The 22,555-nt window shown below is 44.1% G+C and overlaps 1 protein-coding gene and 1 pseudogene across 4 annotated transcripts in view; both read right to left on the reverse strand.

The window, feature by feature from the left end:
- Window positions 1–22,555, reverse strand: part of CXHXorf56 (chromosome X CXorf56 homolog) — a 78,733-nt gene that overhangs the window by 36,000 nt on the left and 20,178 nt on the right. The window contains exon 7 of one of the 4 annotated variants that reach the window (XM_029473325.1): window positions 6,966–7,572. The exons of 2 other annotated variants lie outside the window; for them this stretch is intronic. In XM_029473325.1, coding sequence (XP_029329185.1) covers window positions 7,480–7,572 — 93 coding nt within the window. In that variant the 3' untranslated portion in view covers window positions 6,966–7,479. Of the gene's footprint in view, window positions 1–6,965; window positions 7,573–19,459; window positions 19,741–22,555 lie in introns of those variants that run through there. One more of the 4 variants, XM_021153330.2, reaches the window with a different exon arrangement.
- Window positions 17,695–18,144, reverse strand: LOC110287106 (annotated as a pseudogene).

A 22,555-nucleotide genomic window follows, 5' to 3' on the forward strand; every position in this document is an offset into this window, starting at 1 on the left:
GAACATGGCTGCTGTGTGAGTGAATGGCGCCCCCTAGAGTTTCACACTGCAATTTATGCCCCACTCCCCAGGCTGGAAGATGAGCAAGACCTGGGAGGCACTTGAGAACCAAAGGTGGTCCAAACTGGCTGGAGTAACTAAAGATGGAGTGTGGAAGCTGGAAACACATCATTATTTTGTAATGATGAAAGACAGGACTGGACAAGAACTGGTTCATTAGCAGCTAAGTCCAGGAAGGGATCAATGAAAAGCAAGATAGCTGCCTGATTTTAAAGGAATTCCTTCAAATTGCTTACTCTGTGCCAAGGGAGGAATGTAGTAAACAGTAGAGAAATTGTGCACTATTTAAAAAAAAAACAGCTTTATTTTTATTTTAAAGTATTATGTATTTATGTACCATCTAACTGTGGGTTTGTGCATGTGAGTGTTGGTGGCCACAGAGGCCAAAGGTGTACCTGGAACTGGAGTTACTTAAACACAGTTGTAAGCCACCCACTGTAGGTACTGAGAACTGAAGCTGGCTCCTCTACAGGAGCAGTGCACACTTTTTTTTTTTTTTTTAACTGCATGGCCATCTCTTCAGCCCCTACTACTCTTAAGTAGTGGTCAAAACTGACATCATTAGCTGGGCACGGTGGCTCACACCTGTAATTTCAACACTTCGGAGGCTGAGAAGAGGATTGCCTTGAGTTCAAGATCAGCCTGAGCTACATACAGAGTGAGATGTGCTCTCAGGAAAAAGAAAAAAGAAACATTGGTATTACTGATGAAACAGATATAGAACAAATAAACATCAAACAAAGATGCACTGTTCCAAGGTAGTCAGAAAGAGCCATGAGCTCAAAATGTTAGTGGGAGAGGAAACTATAATATTCAAAAGGAATTTTCTTTTTTAAAATAAAAGACCAAATATATGGATGCTGTCAATAGTTCTACATTAAGGAAAGTTAAAAAGAACAACTAAAGTCAGTCTGACCCCAGCACGGGTCCTGTAATTGGAGGGGGAAGTGTTCTAAAGAACACACTTGTATCAACTGAAGAAACTGCAATAAATACACTAAAGTAAAATAGTGTATGAGTTACATTTATGAAATTGATACTTACAGAACATTGGCTATATAGAAGGAAATTTTTATTTTTCTGTTGTTTGTTTTTGTTTGTCAAGTCAGGGTGTCTGCCTGTAGTCCTGGCTGTCCTGGAACTCACTCTGTAGACCAGGCTGTCCCTGAACTCAAGATCTGCCTGCCTCTACCTCTCAAGTGGTGGAATGAAAGGTGTGCGCCACCACCCAGCATTGGGTGTGTATGTGTTTGTGTGTAGTTTATATAAATATAACACACATTCATCAAACACATATACATTCCTATGTAAGTGTGTATGTTTGTGGGTTTAAATTTCTATCCCCACATCAGCAAACTGTAAATGGAACATGTAAATTCACATGGCAAAGAAAATGTGTCTAAATATTAACAGCAAATGACTGTGGAAGAGATTATGAGGTGTTTCTTTTTTTTAAGACTTATTTATTATTATACGTAAGTACACTGTAGCTGTCTTCAGACACACCAGAAGAGGGCATCAGATCTCATTACGGATGGTTGTGAGCCACCATATGGTTGCTGGGATTTGAACTCAGGACCCCTGGAAGAGTAGTCAGTGCTCTTACCCTCTGAGCCATCTCTCCAGCCCCCTATGAGGTGTTTCTTATGCTGTTTTAAGTCTTGCAATGGTTTAGAAGTCTGAATTTATTCATAAATACAAGATTTTTACAGTATGGCCAGACATAGGCTACAGAGGATCTGTAAATGGAGTAAAATGAAAATAACCTGGACATCATGGTGGACACAGGCAGACCTCCATGAGTTTGTGGCTGGCTTGGTCTACAGAGTGAGCTCCCGGTTGGCCAGGGCTACACAGTGAGACTAGGTCTTTAAAAGGAAAAAAGAAAAGAAAAACTGAGAAAGAGAAAGGAAAACAGTGGGGAGATCCTGGGGCTTTTTACACACTATGGTCAGAATCTGAACTGAGGGTATACTCTCTAGTTCAAGGGAAGGGCGTCAGAGGATGAGCAAGGTCAGAGCAAATACATAGAGCATCACTGCCTTGGGCAGAGGGTGCATAGTAATCACTCTCCAAACGCCTGTAGTGTTTGAGAAATATCATACTGGAGGTATAAATATCAAGAAGGCACAATGGTTCCTTTCCAAAATATGTGGAAGAGAAGCACCACAGAAAACGAGTTGGGATAAAGTTCTGGGGACATCTGTGACAGCTGTGATAGGGCTGAGGCACTGCCAGAGTTTGAAGGGACAGGTGGAGGCCACAACTACAGTGAGCCCTCCTAGAAGCCTGGAAGGATTTGTAAGGTTTGAAATGCTTTCCCGCAAAGTTAAATCATCAGATCTTTTTAAAAAGATTTATTTGCTTATTTATTATTATATGGAAGTACACTGTAGCTGTCTTCTAGAGTGCAGACACCCCAGAAGAGGGAGACAGCTCTCGTTACGGATGGTTGTGAACCCACCATGTAGTTGCTGGGATTTGAACTCGGGACCTTCGGAAGAACAGTCAGTGCTCTTAACCACTGAGCCATCTCACCAGCCCAATCATTAGATCTTTTAAATATAGATTGATTTTATATTTATGCACACGTTTGTATGTGTTTGTATGTCTATGCCACATGTGTTCAGATGCCCGATGCACCTGACACGGGAATCAAACTTAGACCTTCTGATAGAACAGCATGCACTCTTAACCACTGAGCCATCTCTCTAGTCCCACAAGTACTTTTAATTTTGTTTTTAATTTTATTTTAAGCCAAGTGGTGGTGGTACACACCTTTAATCCCAGCACTTGGGAGCAGAAGCAGGTAGTTCTCTGAGTTTGAAGCCAGTCTGATTTACAGAGTGAGTTCCAGGACAGCCAGGATTACACAGAGAAACAGTCACAAGCACACACACACACACACACACACACACACACACACACACACACACACATTTTGAGACACAATTTTGCCGAGTTGCCTAGGCAGGCCTCGAACTCATGATCGTCCTGCCTTAGCCTCCTAAATGCTGAGATCATATCACTTTAATCATTATTATTAAAGACAACAGGAATTATTATAAAGACAACAGGAATCCGGGTTCTAGACACTAAAATGCAGAGTCATGCCTTTCTGGAGACCTCATCTCAGGCCTCCACTCTTCCAGATGCCCTGGAAGCATTGGCAAAGGCATGTGCTGGAAGGCTGTGTGAATCCTGGGATGTGTGTGTTGGGCAGGTCTTGGCAGCCAGCAAACGGTTTCTGATTTCTATTGAGTTTTGAGCCTTTCCTTTCTGAGCATTACTGACCCTTTAACATCTGTGTCCTCACCCTGGTCACTTTCCATCCTGTGTATTACACAGAGGGATCACCACCCTCTCAGCTGCACAGGATGTTCTCAGGCTGATGCCAAGAGCGAATGGAGCCCTTCTGCCAGACTCCCGAGACACGGGGTACAGCCAGTGTGCCTGGGGGCGGGGTGGGCAGTAGAGAAAGGATGAGAGAAAAATTATTGGCACCTGAACTTCCTGGTTTACAGACCATCTGGTTCATAAAAACCTGTTTATGAGAGAGAGAGAGAGAGAGACAGAGACAGAGACAGAGAGAGAAAGAGAGAGAGAGAGAGAGAGAGAGAGAAAACACTAGTGAGTGTGTGGGAAGGTTCCCCTTCCTCCAAGTGTTAGCAGTAAAAAAGGATTCTCCCTGTCCAGGATAAGATGAAGGCTCCCCTGCAGGACTCTGCACTGTGCTCTGTTTTTTTTTTTTTTTTTTTTTTTTTTTTTTTTTTTTTTTTTTTGCTAGAAAGAAATCCTACTGTCAACCAGGCTTGGGCTGGTTGATTCATTCAGTCACCAAGGGCTGATCTTTGTGCTGAGTGTGGCATAGGGTGGACCTTTCAGCCTAGGTGCCAACAATGAACACTCATCTGTACAGTAATATCAGAGAAAGACATGCAAACATGGACCCAAACTGCACGGGAGCACTTCCATCTGATCAGCTGCCCACGGGTTACCTAAGGAGAAAAGATTGGTATGTATAGCCTTCAAGTTCATGCAAAGCTTACACACAGAGAATGGACAGAATGCTGGGTGGTTTTCCACTAGGAAATGTCAGGCCAATCCTGGCTCAGTCAGCAAGAGGCTCAACTACAGACCTAAAGGTTCATGGCTACCCACTCCTTCTGCTCAATGTAACCATGGACTAAAGTGTAGATTTCAAAACAGACATGGCTTGTACCTGTAATCCTAGTACTTGGGAAACTCAGACAGTAGTACTGTTGTGGATTCCAGGCCAGCTTGAGAGACAGTGAGACCCTGTTTCAACTTAACAAAAATAAATCAGAACAGAAAGGTACTCTCCAAGGATTAACACGGAATCACCCCCAGAAGTAGGGTTCCGAGGCTCTGGGTAACACTTTAGAGACAGAATAAGAGGATTTGCACTGGCCCCACCCCATGGCCTATAGTCTTCAGTATTCCCAGACTCTCTGGAAAGCCTTCAGCTATCAATTACAGCCCAGCCTGGAGCATGGCCAAATGGACAAAGGGCTAAGCTACTGTGCTCTCGACTTCCTCCTACGTTTCTCTTCTTCCCTTTAGGCTTGAGTGCTTGCCAGATGTGCCTCCCAGAATCAGGGCAAGTGTGTTCCACCTAGTCAGAAAGGGACTGCCAACCCAGGGAGGAGCACTGTTGCCAGTTGATTCTCAGCACACTCATACAAGGTGGAAGTGATGCTTTGGTGCCAGCTCGGGTCAACTCTAGAATCTAAGCCATCCAAGGCAGTAGACTGGAGGGTCCTGAGTGAATGGTAAAGGGAAGTTCGAGGGAGAAGGGGTCATTAGGGATCTAGAATGGTACTTGGTCATGGAGGTGTGGTTTTTCCTCTTGGCCCATGACAACTGATTGCTACATTTTTTAGAAACCGTGTTAACCAGTTAAACACAGTTACTAAACCACATGAGGGCTGAGGAGGTGTCTCATCAGGTAAGGAGCTAAAGGTGAGAATTTGAATCTTCAGAATCCATTTAAAAGGTTTGGTGGTTCACCTGTAAATCCCAGTACACAGAAGGCAGAGGCAGTAAGTTTCTGGAACAAGTCGGCTGGCCTGACTAGATGAACCTCTGAGCTTAAGTTCAGTGAGAGAGTCTGCTTCAATGTATAAAGTATAGAAAGACTGAGGAAGACATCAGATGTCAACCACAGGCCTTCACAGACTGATGGACGGACGGATAGACAGACAGACAGACACACACTCCCACAAATGCAAGCATGTATATAAGCATGCACATATACCATATACATAATAAAAGAAGAAATATACATGGAATTCCTGGGGAAAGTATTTCAACAGCATGTTCAAGGTCCTGGATTCAATCTCTAGTATTGCCAAAATAGAAAAACAAAAGAGATACATAAAATTAAAATCCTATTAAAAATCAAGATGATTAATTTCTATAGCTCATCACTTCCTAATCATTTTACTACACTGTATTATTACCCACGAGCCTGAAATTATTTATATCATGATACCTGAGGAGTTGAAATGTAAACTGATGGGCAATTGCCTCTTTCCTGAACATTACATTGAAAAGGTCAGCTTGAAATTAGGTATGGTAGCAATATTTAAAGCTCAGAATCTGTGAAAGCTATAAACTAGAATCTGCCTCAATGCTCTGCTGACTAAATCTAAGAAAGTAATGGGAGGAGACATTATTCAGACTAAACCGAAAGGTTTGCCATATGTTACAGTATGAATAAACAAGACAGAGAGAGAAAGAGAGAGAGAGAGAGAGGTGTGTGTGTGTGAACTAGCTCCTAGTGTTTGAAAATCCTTAGCCTATTTATCAAAGAAATTGCCTTCATTGTTGACAAATGACATTCTTCTATCTTTTCCAGTTCACACATAAATGTAAGTATCAACCAATATTCACAGCAGAACTGTATTGATCTACTGCAACTACAGATAAATGAGTTGGCAAAAAAGAAAGCATTTTGTGAGAATCATGTTAAAAAACATATAATAAATATCATATGCCTATCATATGATATTTGTATACTATACATCTGGTCTCTGGTCTAGGAACTCAATTTGTGATTAACTTTTTTTGTTTGTTTGTTTGTTTGTTTGAGACAGTGTTTCTCTGTGTAGTCCTGACTGTCCTGGAACTCACTTTGTAGACCAGGCTGGCCTCGAACTCAGAAATCCGCCTGCCTCTGCCTCCCGAGTGCTGGGATTAAAGGCGTGCGCCACCATGGCTGGCTAATTTGTGATTAACTTATTGTACACATATACATACATAAATACATTTCCCCTAAGATTTATCTGTTAAACATTTAGCTGCACAGGCTAAGCCCAAGGTTCAAAACCACTTTGGCATCAGAAATACAAAGGTCAAAGGTCCTAGAGGTACTTCAATTCAACCCTGACCAAAGTTAAGAGGACAGGCATGTGAGGAGAAAATGTGTGTGTGTGTGTGTCTGTCTGTCTGTCTGTCTCTCTGTCCGTGTGTGGTGATTTTTTTTTTTTTTGAGGGCTCCACTGGGTATGTAGTCTTGACCAGCCTGGAACTCATTATGTAGACCAGGCTAGCCTTGAACTCATAGGTGTGTGTATATGTGTGTGTGTGTTTAAAGCAACCAATAGACACTTTTTTAATGTTCCTAGGCTGTAAAACGCAAGAAGGCAGAGACTTTGCCTTTTTTATCCCTTTGGCACCAAACACTTTAAGAGGAACTCTTTCCATTTCTTTTCTTTTTTTGGTTTTTGAGACAGGGTTTCTCTGTATAGTCCTGGCTGTCCTGGAACTCACTCTGTAGACCAGGCTGGCCTCAAACTCAAGAGATCCACCTGCCTCTGCCTCCCAATTGCTGGGATTAAAGGCATGTGCCACCACTGCCCGGCTCCATTTTTCTTGAAAACTAAATGAAATGCAATAGTTCTCCCAGTGAGCTGACTTTAACTTCATTACAATATCAACTAGAAATGGCCCTGATTGGAGAGCTGGCCCTATCCTGGTTAACCTAGAAAGTGCCAAGTCCCCAGGTCCCCTTGCTCTAAGTCAGTGAATGTATCCTAACAGTAGTACTTCATCTGCATCGGGTTTTGATGGTGCCTGATGAGCTTCCTGTGGCAACTGATGGAAACTCTGATTGGCTCCTCTAAAGGCAAGGCACCTGGCTAACAGAATGCCTTTCTGCCTTGAAGCTGGATGGGACTAATCACTGTTCTAGCTGCTAGCTGGGGCCTATATGGACCAAAGAAAACAAATCAGGGAAGGATGTGGGCAAGGAAATCAGTGGGGGAAGTCCAGAAAAGTTCCATCCAAATGAGAGGCCAAGCATCAACCAGACTGCCTGACCACAAACTTCTGGCCTTTCCAGTAACGTTGGGAGACCTTGAACAAGCTGCTGTGCGTTTCTGAACTTCGGTCTGCTTACGCAGAATGTGATAAAGACTCCTGCTCCGGAAAGTCTCCACCCTCTAATACCACAACGACAGACTTACTGCTACCATCAGCACCTGGAACCTGAGAAGAGAAAGAGAATTATGATACCTACCCTATAGGATGGGCATTACTTGGGAGAGGAGGGTTTTGAATAAGAGAATTTCACTTTAAGAGGAAGCAAAAGTGTATCTAAGCCACCCCTCTTGGTGAGGCATGCTGAAAGGCTGCTGCAGCTTCTCAAAGTTGTGGATAAATTAATTCCTTGTTGGCCTATATGTCTTATGATCCATCCCTCAGGCACACGGTGGCTTTTTTTTTTCTCCCAGATTTGTTTACCTTTCATCACGGGCCAGCGGGTTCTCAAATCTGTGTGTGCATGCATGTGTGTGCCTTTCAGGGCACATGTGGAGAACAGATGGCAACTTTTTGGAGTTGGTATTGAGGCAGGGTCTCTCTTGGTTCTCTGTACTGCTGAATATGCCACAGTAGCGGATCAGCCAGCATCTGGATAATTCTCCTGTCTCTGCCTTCAATCTCACGATAGGAATTGGGCTTTTGACATGGGTTTCAGGAATGAAAACTCAGGTCATGAGGTGTGTGTGCCAAGCTCCACTACCCACTAAGCCATCCCTCTGACCCCACAGTGTGACTTTTTTTCTCTTATGTTCTCATGTCCTTCTAGCATCCAGCTCCAGTTCTCCAGTATATGTACACATATACATATACACATACACATACATATACATATATACATAAACTTCTCCCCATCCTCTGAACACACTGCCTCAAGACAGACAAAGTATCTGGTAAACTCAAGGCCTCTCTGCTTTCAGAAAGCAGGCAAAAGGCTGCTAGGCCCCTCTACCCTTGCCACTTCCCAAGAAAAAGGCAGATTATGAGGCCCAAGATTTTAGGAAGTTTCTGTCCCAGTTAAATGTCGGCTCAAGTCAGTCTCAGTCTTGTTTGCACCTCTTTCTCTCTTTTTGTGCTTAGAATTGAAACCTGGGGTATTCTAAATACTTCTTTTAATCATTTTTGTTTCGTATTGTTTTATTTTTTGAGACAGGGTTTGTTTCTTGGCTGTCCTAGAACTAGCTCTGTAGACCAGGCTGGCCTTGGACTTGGAGATCAACCTGCCTGTATCCTGAGTGTTGGGGTCAAAGCTGTGCACTATCACCTCCTGGCCAACTTGCTGTATTTTTAAAAAGACATAGTTTTACTTATTTAAGTATGTATGCATGTCTGTGTATGTACATGTTGGGGGTTGCCCTTGGAGGCTGGAAGAGGATACTACATCTTCTAGACAAGTGGTTATGAGTTCTTTAATATGAATGCTGAGAACTGAACCCTGGTCTCTGCAAGAGCAGCAAATATACCTACTTTGTTGTTGGTTTTAGAGGCAAGAGTTTCACTCTATATCCCAGACTGCCCTCAAACTTTTTATGTAGCTCATATTGGCTTCAGACTTAGTGATCTTTCTGCTTTAGCCTCTTGGGTGCTGATATTACAGGTGTGTGCTGCCAGCCATCCATATGTTTTATGGTGTTGGGGAGAACACTTATAAAAGCGATAATGCAGGCATTGTTGGACCCTGGCTCTGCAGTGGAATAAGGAGCGGGGCCTCCTTAATGGCAGTTTCTTCCTCCTACTTGTTTGTTCAGGTTGCTCCCAGCTGCCTACAACTGTGAGTCTAAGTTCATGGCCTGACCTTCAAAGAGAGGCTGTCATGAAAACAGCATTTGCTATGTGTCAGCTACTGGGCCTAAAGGTCACATCCACTTGAACCTGGTAGCATGAATAGGCAAGACAGGCACCCAAATGATTCCTAAAATGATCGAGTGAATTCATCTTCAGAACAACCTGGAAAGAAGATTATTATCAGACCCTGTATCGGAAGTCAGGAGACTGGGGCTGAGAGAAGTTAATCAACTTGCAGAGGACTCAGTTAGGAAGATCTGGGAACCAAATCCAGATCTCCAGGATTCTAAATCAAAAGGAGGTTGTTATGTGGCTCTTCAAGTTCTGGCCCAGCAGACAAGGTCCTGTAATATTAGTAGTTCTTTATTCCCAGAGAGATACTACAGTCTTCAAGGAGGAGGCCCCACATGCCAGCTCCTTTATCTCCTAGCACCCCCCCCACACACACACACCAGGCAGCTCGTTATATTCCAACAACAGCAATATAAAGAAATTTGCACAGTCATCCTGGGATAATCAAATCTGTAGCCACCCACCACCTCTGGGATATAGAGGAATTTCTCGGAAGTTCTGGTAGTATTAGAAGCTCCTTTCAGGCCTTTTCTGTGGCTGCTCTGCTCCTGTAGGACCTACTGACCTCTTGTGGGCAGAGTATAAATTCGCTGTGTTGAACAGTCTTGGGCTGGAACTCAGCCAACGGCCCTTTCACGATAGAAGCTAGCTATCCCTAGTCAGACTGATTCAGCTCTGCTGGAATGGGTTAGTCTGTCAACTTTACTTCCATCTCGGTTTCCTCACCTCTAAACCAGGGATGGATGGAGACCCCAGCCCTACTTTAAAACATAGTAAGTCTGAATAAAGCCCAGTTGTTAGAGTGGCTGCCCAGCATGCATGAAGCCCTGGGCTGGATCCACAGTATTACATAAAACCAGTGTGGGTGTTCACACCTGTAATCCTAGCACTCTGGGGATGAAGGCAGGACAGTCTGGAGTTCAAGGTCATCCTTGGCTACGCTGTGGGTTTGAAAGTATCCTGGAATATACGACATCCTATATCAGAAAAAAAAAAAGGAAGGAAAAGGAAAAACAACAAACAAACAAACAAACAAAAAAAACAACTTTAACAGCAAAATCTGCTCTCAATCAATCAGCCAATTAAGCAGCCAATGGAATAGACTGGGATTGGGGGTTTGGCTCACCACAGAACACTTTCCAACATGCATAAGGCTCTGGGTTCTACCCTCAGTACAGAAAGGTTCTGGATGGAAGGAAAGGAAAGAGGGAAAGAGAGAGAGAGAGAGCGAGAGAGAGAGAGAGAGAGAGAGAGAGAGAGAGAGAGAGAGAGAGAGAGTGTGTACTGGGGTGGCAAAACTGCTGTTCTATTTGAAAAGCAGTTGCAGAAGCTGCAGTGACTTAGAAAAGTGTCCCTTCATTCCAGACAATGTTATATCCGTCTGTAGAAATAGCCCCTGAGCAGTTGGGACATGCCTGTTCCAGAGCTCTGCCCTGCTCCAGTTCTTTCCACTGTTCAGGGAAATGAAGAGATCATATGCACAAGTTGCAGGCAGAGTTCAGTAGCAAAGCACTTGCCTAGCAATTCAGAGACCCTGGGTTCCATCTCCTGCATAAAAAGGGGGGGGGGAGGGGGAGGGCCAGAGCACAGTCTCACTCAGAGCTGGAGACAAAAACAGATTGCCTTAGAGTATTTGGGACCATGCAAGTCTGTCACAGGCCATAGACAGGATGTTTCTGCAGCACTAAATTGTGAGACAGGAGCATCTGTCTTCCGTCTCTCATCACAGCCCTTGCTCCCTTCCCCCGTTCCTTCTCATTCATACTTCAATGACTCACTCATGCAACAAGCACTTACTTGAGTGATAAAGCACACGCCAAACCCTGTACTGGGTTCTGGCGTGAAACCGCTGGCTTCAAGGAATTCAATTTGAGAGGTACCAGGGAGGGAGTGGTAGGTTCAATAGATGTCTGTGAAGAGGAGGGACAGGGCAAGGGTCTATCTAAATTAGCTTCTGAGAGCCTGGAAAGTTGGGAAAGGCATTCAAGGCTCTGTGGAGGCGAGAAAGGAAGTCAGCAGGGTGTAGGGTATTTTCCCAAAGTGGGAGGGCAGGTTCAAAGGCGGCCCTGGAATGACTTCAAGTAGTGAGTTATACCAGAATGGCAGGTGTAGTGAAGCCAGGTAGGTAAGGTAGGTTTGAGAGGGGTGGCAATAGAAAGAAACCCTACTTCATTCTGAAGGCAGCAGGAAGCTACTGGAGACATTTTGAGCAGAGAACTGCCAGGATCCAGACTGCTTGCTTTAAAGCCGTGGTTCTCAACCTGTTTAATGCTGAGACCCTTTAATACAACTCCTCATATTGTGGCGACCCCAACGATAAAATCATTTTCATTGCTACTTCATAACCATAATTTTGCTACTGTTATGAATCATAATGGAAATACATGATATATTTGATATGTGGCCCCGTGAAAGGGTTGGTTGACCCAGAAGGGGCTGAGACCCATAGGCTGAGGACCACCTCTCTGGATGTGGCAGTGTAGCCGATGTGGTCTAGAAATTCTGGCAGGGCAGAGGATTAAGGCAGGAGGAGGCTGCTGGCTCACATGGCTTTGAAACCTAACTAGGACATTAGGCAAGAAGAAGTGCAGGAATCCGAGAGCCCTTAAAGAAGCGAAGCCACCAGGACAGGGTGGTTTAGGGAAGACGGTTATAAGAGGGAAGGATCATGCCAATGAAATCTGGTCTCTGGCTTGAGTAAGCGGGTACCAGGTAGTGGCATTCACTGAAACAAAGAAGACATTCCGGGGCAAGGGATAATGGAAGCTACTGTGGCTATGTGGGGTTGAAACACCTGTGGGGCACTGGAGTAGAGATGACAAATAGTCACTTGAACATGAAAGTGTCTCACTCGGAAGCAGCAGCAAAGTCTGAGCCGAAGATATAGATCCATTTGGGCATCTTTCCTATGTGTTAATATCAAGGGGAGGGTAGCTGAGGCCACACCTATGAGTGCAATTAATGGAAAGAGAACGGAGCCTTGATGATCACAGGCAGTTAAGGACTAGAAAGTAAGGGGGGGGTGTGCTCCAAGTGTCCCAGCACTAGGGGAGGCTGAGACAGAAAGAAGCATTTGTAAATATAAGGTCAGTCTGGACTACATACTGAGACCACATTTCTGTCAACAAACAAAAAGGATAGTTAACCAGTAAAAAGGAGGAAATGGCAGAAGTGAGAAGGGGACTTTACTGAAAATCTATTCAAATTTGTATGCCTAAGACAAATTTGACCCATGAAAGGGTTGCCAGAAAGAGAGGACTCAAGTGGTAAAGTCCAAGGAGAGGTGGGGGGGCCTGTATGGATGAATGTTGCCCCTGGGATGCAGAAGGAGTTCACTGAGGAGCAGGTGTCTTTCTTTTATGTATTTGTATTTTACCTGTCGCAATGTTTTGCCTACAAGCATGTCTGTGGACCAGGTGTATGCAGTACCAGAGGGGGCCAGAAGAGGGCGACAGATATCCTGAAACTGAATTACAAATTGTTTATCCTTTATGTAGGGGCCGAGAATCCCCACCCCAGGTCCTCTGCGGGAGCAGCAAGTGGTATTAACTACCGAGTCATCTCTCCACCCCACCCCATCCCCATCCAAACAGACTCTCGGGTAATATCAGCCACAGGGGGTTTATCGGAGAGTTCTCAGGGGATTACCACGTGGGAAAGGAGGCATAGAGACAGGCCTAAAGGAGCCATGGGACTAGGGCCCAGGCTCCAGCTTTTGCGAAGCTCTGAAACTAGAAGACTGAGCTTCAGTCAGCCTGGTGGTTGTATACAGGCTGCCGCGAGGAAACCGTGCCCTTGGGAAAGTAGTTCTCCTCAGCCAAGGCAGTCCCACAGGGGCCTGAGAGCACATGGCAGAGCTCTTAAGAGCAGCAAGGAAGCACAGCTCAGCGTCCACCACAGGGAGGAAGAGAGTATTGTTGCACTGGTGTTGGTCTGAGGCGGAGGCATTCAGAGTGTCAGACTGAATTCTGCTCTGAGAAAACAGAAAACAATCTTTCTGCTGAAAGGCTCTGGCTCAGGGTTGAGGGGGGCTGGCGGGTGAAGAACGGAATTGCCAGGGGGTATTGGTTTTTCTGTTGACTCTAGAGAATATATCACTCTAGCTGAATCAAACTGTTCAAATTCCTAGGCTCTCTGGTCTTGGGTCTCTCAGATTTCATTAGTTTGTATCAGGAAATGTCTATACTATTTCAAGGACAATTTATGGGTCTGTGTTTCTAAAAACCCCAAACCTTTACCTAAGGGATTTCCTGAACAAGAATTAAATATAAAACTATCATTATAGATTTTTTTCTTGAGACAGGGTCTCACGTATTCCAGACTAGTTTCAAAGTTGCTTTCTGTCTGACGAATGGCCTTGAGCTTCTCATCCTCCTGCCTCCATCCCAGTGCTGGGATTGCAGTCATGGACCAGCAAGCTTTCTTTATTGTCTGCTAGGGATCAACCCCAAGGCCTTGTGCCTGCTGGGCAAGCATGCTAGGAAGTGAGTCTCCTCTGCCGCTCCTATGACAGTTATTCTGATGGTAAAGAGAGCAACCTCGCTGCTGGACAACAAAACCTGTGTACAGATTACAACATTGTAAACTGATTTAAAAACCTACCCCAGGCTTGACAATGAAGAGAAACACTTGTCTACGGGGGATGAATAAACATTATAGGAGTCAGGATTAAACCTAATTGGTAGGCAGATACAATGCACAGGAAATGACGAAGGAACACTAATTATAAAGCTACAAAGAAAAAAAAAAAGCATTACTACATGACAAAATACACAGCAGGTGGCTCATTACCTACTAAAGTGACAACAGCCAGGTACACTGACTGTACAGAATTTATATACATGGTCATTCGAGACTTCACTGAGAAAATTCCTACTTATGGAGGAGTGGTTGTAATGAGAATTCCCTAGGATTGAAGCATGGCTAAAGCATCCACATGTGTGCCTCATTCTTAAAGCCTACTTGTTACCCACGGGGAGCTATGAACAAGTAGCAACAACTTTTACTTTATTTTACTGTGCGTAGGTGTTTTGCCCACACTTATGTGTGTGCACCACATGCATGCCCCACTCTAATTCAGGCAGTCTGGCCTGCAAGTGTCCATGCTCTAAGCCATCATGTTCTGTATCAGTACGCCAAGGGACTCGGCTAGTCACTGCCAATGGCGCAGTGAACAAGATAGATATGGTCAATAGACAATTCCATCACGGCATAATGAATTCTAGGACAGAGGGCCAGGAGGTTGTGCCTAGGCTCCCCAAGCGCCTCTGGGCTGGCTTCAAGAGAAGAAGCCAACAATTTGCAGGAATTTATTTCTTGGGCACTAGATAGATCAAAGAAGCCAAACAGGGCCTGGCATGCTGTTGCACACAAGCAATCCCAATCCTAAGGATGTTGGGGCAGGGAGATTATCTGTTTGAGGTCAGTCTGAGTACACAGACACATCAGTCTAGCCTACTTGAGAATCCATGCCCCACGCACCCGTGTGTGTGTGTGTGTGTGTGTGTGTGTCCACTAAACAGAAGTAAAATTCATCCTATTGCAAGGTAGGCCTAGTCAGCTCCCACTATTGAGTCCTGGAAACCAAAGATCTATGAGTATCTCACAGGGATGCAGTAGGAGGGCACAAGGGGTCATACAGTTTATGTGAGTCTGGCTGCTAATGCAGGAGGTATCAGAAATCAGACCTACAACTCTGTCTCCTCTTCCTGGAGAGAGTGCCCTCTAGGGGCAGGATTGAGGCCTGAAGCAGTCTTCCTTTTATTGTTTTTGAATGTGTTGTTTGTCATATTAGTTACACTTACTTACATGTTCTCAAATCTGTAATGATCAAATCAAGGTAATTACCACAGCCATCTCTTCAATTACTATACCCCCATGCTGGGAACATCTTTAAACGCTACTCTCAACCTGCAGCTTTCTCTATCATACAGACAGCTCAGCATCTGTCTGGCAGAGTCCTTCAGTCCAGAGGAGGAGGGAAGCAAATCGCAGTGTGCCACGGGGAAGAAGAGGGAATTATTGCACTGATGTTGGTTAACAATCATTGAGTGTATGTTTCACTCATTGAGCATCTACTGCGTTAGCAGCTAACTCTCCTTGGCTCTACCCCTCCACGCCCCCACTCATCCCTATTTTTGCTGAACTCTGAGCTGAGAGCCCAGGTAATAAATCACATGAGAAAAAAATATGCTTGGGCTTATAGGAAGAAAAAAAAAGTAAGAGAGAAAGGAAAAATAGGGACGTGATGAAATTTTAGATATAGTGGTCACCAAAGTCCCCAGAGGAAAAAAATGATATTTCTGCAAAGACAGTGAAGATGTGAAGGGCGTGAGGGAAGAGGCTATGCCTGAGGGAATAGGTGAGGGAAAAGTGTTCCAGGCAGACGGAACTGCAACTGCAAAGGCCTCAAGGCAGGAATGTGCTTATTTGTTTGAAAGCCAGGGAGACCTCTGGGGCTGTAAAGGCCTGGGCAGGAGGAACTGTGGTCAAAAGGAAGTAGATTGTATCTGGCGCCTGGGAGCAGAGGAACCAAACCAGTTCCACGAGAAAAGGTGACAGAAAGCCTATTGATAATTCACATCCTTTCTGCTCCATCCTATAATACCCACCCCACCCTCAAACTGTGGCTTCTTCCGGGAAAGGCAAGGTGGTCCTTGAGCTTCCAGGAATTCTCCTATTTGCACTTCCCATAAGCATGCTGGGATCACAGATAACCATGCTGTATCTCCAGTTCTGGGAACTTGAACTCAGGTCCTTACACTTTTTAGACCATGGAGCCATTTCCCTAGTTCTCCGACTGAGATTCTGATTGGGATTGTATTGTATCTAGAAATCAGTTTATAGAGGATACATTAAAGTTTTTATACTTTACAACCTATGAACACAGTGTATCACTCCATTTACTTACGTTCTAATTTTGTTTTGTTTTGTTTTTGTTTTTTTCGAGACAGGGTTTCTCTGTGTAGCCCTGGCTGGCTTGGAACTCACTGTAGACCAAGCTGGCCTCGAACTCAGAAATCTACCTGCCTCTGCCTCCACGTGCTGGTATTAAAGACGTGTACCACCACTGCTCAGCTCTAATTTTCTATGACAGTCAGAGTTCTGACATCAATTATACTATTTTTAAAATATTATTTATTATTTATATGAATACACTGTAGCTGTCTTCAGACATACACCAGAAAAGGGCATTGCTGGGATTTGAACTCAGCACCTTCAGAAGAGCAGTCAGTGCTCTTAACTGCTGATCCATCTTTCCAGCCCCAACTATACTATTTTATGATAGAAATTCAGAGAAGTCATGGTAGAACAATGCTATACTCTGGTTATCCACAAATCACTCCGTGTGTGTGTGTGTGTGTGTGTGTGAGAGAGAGAGAGAGAGAGAGAGAGAGAGAGAGAGAGAGAGAGAGAGAACCTGAGAGTGTCACTGTTTTCCAGGCTAATCTTAACTCCTTAGTTCAAGCAATCCTACAGCCTTAGCTTCTTGAGTTCTGGGATAATAGATGTGAACCACCATACTTACTTGAGACCACTGTCTTTTTTCTTTGTCTTTTGGTTTTGTAAAACAGGCTCTTGTTATACAGCTCTGGCTGGCTTTGAACTTCTGATTTTCATGCTTCCACCTCCCAGGTTCTAGGATTACAGATGTTGTACCACCATGCCAGGCTGAGACCATCACTTTTATTGTCTTAATGTGTATCTGTATCTCTTCTTTTTTCCTTCCTCTCCTTTTACATGCATATACACAGAGATATGTAGGATACTAAATGATATCACTCTACATACTATTTTGTAAATGGCTCTTTTCTGTCAACAGTCTTTAGAGTCTGCTGATATCATTCAGGTGCTAGAATGCTTGCCTAAGATGACTGAAACCCTGATTTCAATCCCCAGTACTGTATGTATATAGCCAGGCATAGTGGCACATCCTGGGCTACATAGTGAGTTCAAGACCAACCTCAGATGTGAGACCTTGTGTCAATAACATTATAACATCTATGATTTCAATAAATGACATGTCTGTTTTTTCTAAATGACCTTTAAAAGATTCTGTTATTTCCCCTAGCTTGAAAGTACCCATCAGGGCTGGTGAGATGGCTCAGTGGGTAAGAGTGCCCGACTGCTCTTCCGAAGGTCCAGAGTTCAAATCCCAGCAACCACATGGTGGCTCACAACCATCCGTAACAAGATCTGACTCCCTCTTCTGGAGTGTCTGAAGACAGCTACAGTGTACTTACACATAATAAATAAATAAATAAATCTTTAAAAAAAAAAAAAGAAAGAAAGTACCCATCAGTCTTACTTCCCCTCTACATACCAGTCCACCCCTCCTTTATAGCAAAAATATTAATTTTTTTCTTTTTTTTGAAAGATTCTATGTTTTATTACTGGACAAACATCCTAATTTAAGACACAAAAAGTCTCCAGGTTTAAAATGTTCAAATCCATCTGGTAGGACTGATTGATGACAATTCAGTATAAATCCTCAGTCTTGCCATTGTGTGAATCCTTACGGACCCAGCTTCATTCTCCTCCAGTGTCTTCTCTTAGAGTTGTACCTGATTTTGTTACCAGTTTTCATCTGGATCCACTGAGGAATAGGGCGATTTTGCTTTTGTTTCTTGGCCAGGAATCACTTGATTCGGAAAGTCTTGTGAGAAGACATGGCGAGAAGCCGAATCAGGAGTAGTGCGCACGATGGCGGAGGAAAGGAGAAGAGAAAGAAAGCGAATTTGTTTCTATAACAACACTGCTACTCTACTTTGCCTTTCTTGAACTCATTTCTGTCATGTGTTTGCTGACACTGCTCCATTCCAATTGCTCTTGTCCAGGTCACCAACCTTTTGCTTGTTTCTAAATGCACGTGGCATTTCCAAGCCCTTGTTATATTTACGTGTGGCATCTGGCAGACGATCGTTTCCGCTTCCTTTAACTCGGGCTGGCCATTTGCCCATTTGCCTCTTCCTGCTATGCTGAGTGTAGAAGACAATGACATTTCCCAGGCTCCTTTCTTTTCTGACTTCCTGATGTGTTTGGCTGGTGGGAATTATTGGCAGGAGATTGGAGAAAAGGCAGAAGCCAGGGTATTTCCCTTCCTTTCTTTCCATTATGAATGTTGTCTCCAACAGTGATTGTTCCCCCTCTGTGGTTTCCACTGGATAGTTGGACCCCTCCATGGGCCCACTTCCTACTGGACTGGTGTTTCTGTTGTGTTTAGTAGTCCCTGATCATCCATACTCCAACTTTAGTCTCAGCTTCTTAGTCTTTTTTTTTCTTTTGATTTTATTCCTAGCCATGATATAGTACCAAAGGACTCAATTCTTCAATTCTCTAGGATCTATTCTTTCTCTCTCCCTCTCCCTCTCTCTCTTTCCAGCCCTGCTTGCTCTGGCCCAAAGATTTATTTATTATTATATATAAGTACACTGTAGCTGTCTTCAGACACACCAGAAGAGGGCATCAGATCTCATTACAGATGGTTGTGAGCCACCATGTAGTTGCTGGGATTTGAACTCAGGACCTCTGGAAGAGCAGTCAGTGCTCTTAACCACTGAGTCATCTCTCCAGCCCTCTAGGATTTCTTTGCCGGGTATATTTATCTTTAGCAACCTCATCCTGTCTCGTGGCTTTAATTAGCATCCTTATTTTATGTGCATGCGTGTTTGCCTGCATATGTGTGTATGTGACAGAAAGAGTGGGGGAAGGGAGAGGGAGACAGAGAGACAGAGAGAGGGGTACGAGAGGTATGAGAGGTATGAGAGATATGCCTGGTACCTATGGAGACCAGAAGCTGTCAGATCTCCTGGAATTAGAGTTACAGACAGCTGTAACTGCCATATAGGAGGTGGAAACGGAACGTGGATCTTCTGCAAGAGGAAGTGCTCTTAACTGCTGAGTCATCTTTCCAGTCCTATGGAACTGAAAGATTATATCTGTTATGATTAATCTTGACTGCCAACTTAATTTAGACTGAGAGATGCCAAAAAGATTAGGGAAACATACCCATGGCTGTGTCGGTCATCCCTAGAGACGAATGGACCATATGGGTCACATCCATTGATACATTTTTAAATTGGACAGTAATAGACCTTCCAATAGGAAAGTAGTGATAATTAGAGGACAAAGATCACTGGGGGCATGTTCTTGCCCTAGCCCCTTCCTGTTACTGTTTCCTGGCTCTGCTCTTCCACATCCTTTCCTGATGTTCTACCTCAGTTCAGGCCCGGAAACCACAGAGGCTAATTATCAGCCTGTATGGAACCCCTGAAGCTACAGGCCACAGTAAGATGTCCTTAAAATAGTTTCTCTCAGGCTTTAGGTCACGGTGACAAAACGGCTGAGGAATGCAACATCCAACTGCTTACCTGACATCTCCACTTAGAGAGCCAATAAGCAATTCAGAAGCATGTCCAGTACATAGAACTTCTGGGCTGCAAGATGGCTCAGTAGGAAAAGGCTCTGCAAGCCTTGAACCTACATAGTGAAAGGAAAGAAGTGACTGCACAAAAATTGTCCTTTGACCTCCACATACACACAATGACACCCCTCACCGCACCCTCACTGAGAGAGAAATATAAGACAGCTTTTAAAAACAGAAAATGGCACCTATTCACCCAGTTATTCTAGCCATACTTCAAGGGGGCTATCCTTGCTTCGTCTCTCCCTCACTCTACACCTCATCCAGCAGCTAGCCTCGGTAGCATCCCCCTACCAAGCCACCTAACAAACATGTTTACTTTCCTTCCTCCAATTTTTCCTTTACTCCTACCTCATGTTGGGTTGTCAAAATGGTCTCCTAACTGGTCTCCCTGCCTCTGTTCTTGCTTCCCTCCAAGGCATTCCCCACATTGTAGCTATTGCTTTAAAGCGTGGATCGGGGCTACAGAGATTGCTCAGCAGTCAGCACCTATCATTCTTCCAGAGACAAGTTTGATCCCCAGCACTCCCAAGGGGTAGCTTAAACTGCCTACAACTCCAGATCCAGGGAATGCAACGCCTTTGGCCTCCACGAGCACCTGCATACATGTGTGCATACCCCCATAAACACACACACACACACACACAATTAAAATAAATAAAAAAAGAAAACATGAATTGGGGGACCTAGGGACATAGTTCAGCAGTAGAATGCTTGCATAGAAGGTGCAAGGCCCTAGGATCAAACCCTGGCACTGTCATTTTGAAAGTTTTGGTTTTTTTTAATTTCTTTTATTTTTGTGATTAGAGCATGAGCAAGACGAGGAGTAAACATTGACATGCTAAGGTGCACAAAGAAAAGCCCACAAGGCCTCCACCCCACACAGGCAACTACAGGCACCTACAACTGACAACTGCTGAGAGTAGAGGAACAGTCTTCCCCAGAGAAACACACACCAATGGGTTACTCGATGCCAAGCGGTCGGCCCTGATAACATGCAAATTTTGAACATAAAATGAAAGGCATAGCCAGGCGTGGTGGTGCACACCTTTAATCCCAGCACGTGGGAGGCAGAGGCAGGTGGATATCTGAGTTCGAGGTCAGCCTGGTCTACAAAGTGAGTTCCAGGACAGCCAGGGCTACATAGAGAAACCCTGTCTCAAAAAAAAAAAAAAAAAAAAAAAAAAAAAAAAAAAAAAGAAAGAAAGAAAGGCAAATAAATTGTTTGGTGTGACACCTCGGCTTTAGAGTTTCTAACAGCTTCCTACTGCATCCTCCATTCCAGTCGACAGGGCCTTCTGCAGCCTGGCTTCTGCTCATGCCTTTAACCTCACTTCCTGTTCCAGCACTTATTTACTCGGTCACACTTGCTGTCCTTTTGGCTTCTGCAAGGCAAGCTTCTTTCCTTCTGTACTTTGCGATGCCATCAGCTGAACACTTCCCCTTGACCACTATATGATGGACCATTCAGCCTTTTCAGATACCACATGGCTTAGGAACAGCCCCCTCCTCTGAGCCCACCTCTCTATGGCCCAGAGTTCTCTATTATGCCATCACACTATTTGTTCAAAATCTTTTTTTTTTTGGTTTTTCGAGACAGGGTTTCTCTGTATAGCCCTGGCTGTATAGCCCTGACTGTCAGTGGTATGATCTTATCTGACACGAGAACCATACATTCATGACCTCAGCCTCCATTCATTTACAAGATGTAGCCATTCAACTCTCAGGATATAAGATCACAGAAGGCAGACTGTACGACTGATTCTAAATTGAGAGTTTGTAGGATGAATGCTGTGACATAGTCCAGATTCAGAAAAACAGAAAAGACAAATACCACATATCCTCTTTCATGTGTGGAACCTACCTTTGATATATATGGGTATAGGTCATGAAACTAGAAAAGGGGCCGTTGGAGGGGAAAAGGTTTTGAGGAAGTGGGCAAAAGGGGCAGCTGGGAGTGGGGTGGCGCAGGAGGAGCAGGGCAACGGAAAAGAAATGGGGAATCTCTACAAAAACAAATTATGTAGACTTTTTAAGAAACACAAACAAAAAGCCAGGTGTGGTGGTGCAAGCCTGTAATGCTAACCCTTGGAGGTGGAGACAGGCAGAGCAGGGCTTTCAAGGTCTTTCCCTGGCTAGCCAATGAGTTAGAGGTCAGCCAGGGCTCCATGATTTAAAAAACGAAGACAGAAACAGAAGAATTGGGCTGGAGGGGTGGCTCATTGGCAAGGATCACATGCTACTCCTGCAGAGGATCTTGGTTCCGTTCCCAGGACCCTTATGATGGCTCACAGCTATCTGGAATTCCAGTTCCTGGGGACCCAACACCCTCTTCTAGCCTCCTTGGGCACCAGGCATGCATGTGGTGCATATGTATATGTGCAAGCAAAACACTTTCACATATGTCTCTGTGTACACACACACACATACACAAACTTAGAAAATTAGAAAAAAATTAACTTTATAAAAAAGAAAAAAAGGTTACATTTATAACAGCACCAGAAAAAAAAACCAAAACATTTAGTAGCCAAGTATACATTTTAAATTATCTACAGGGTCTGTACATGAAAAATTATAAAACACTAATGAAAAGAACCAAATACCTAAAATACCTAAATAAATGTCAATTCTCCTTAAAATGATTTTTTTAGGTCAAATCTGCTAACTCAGCAAGGTAACTTTACTCTCTTTTTTTTAAGATTTATTTATTTATTATATGTAAGTACACTGTAGCTGTCTTCAGACACACCAGAAGAGGGTGTCAGATCTCATTTCAGGTGGTTGTGAGCCACCATGTGGTTGCTGGGATTTGAACTCTGGACCTTCGGAAGAGCAGTCGGGTGCTCTTACCCACTGAGCCATCTCACCAGC

Source organism: Mus caroli, chromosome X, assembly GCF_900094665.2.
Source record: "Mus caroli chromosome X, CAROLI_EIJ_v1.1, whole genome shotgun sequence".
Classification (NCBI taxonomy): domain Eukaryota; kingdom Metazoa; phylum Chordata; class Mammalia; order Rodentia; family Muridae; genus Mus; species Mus caroli.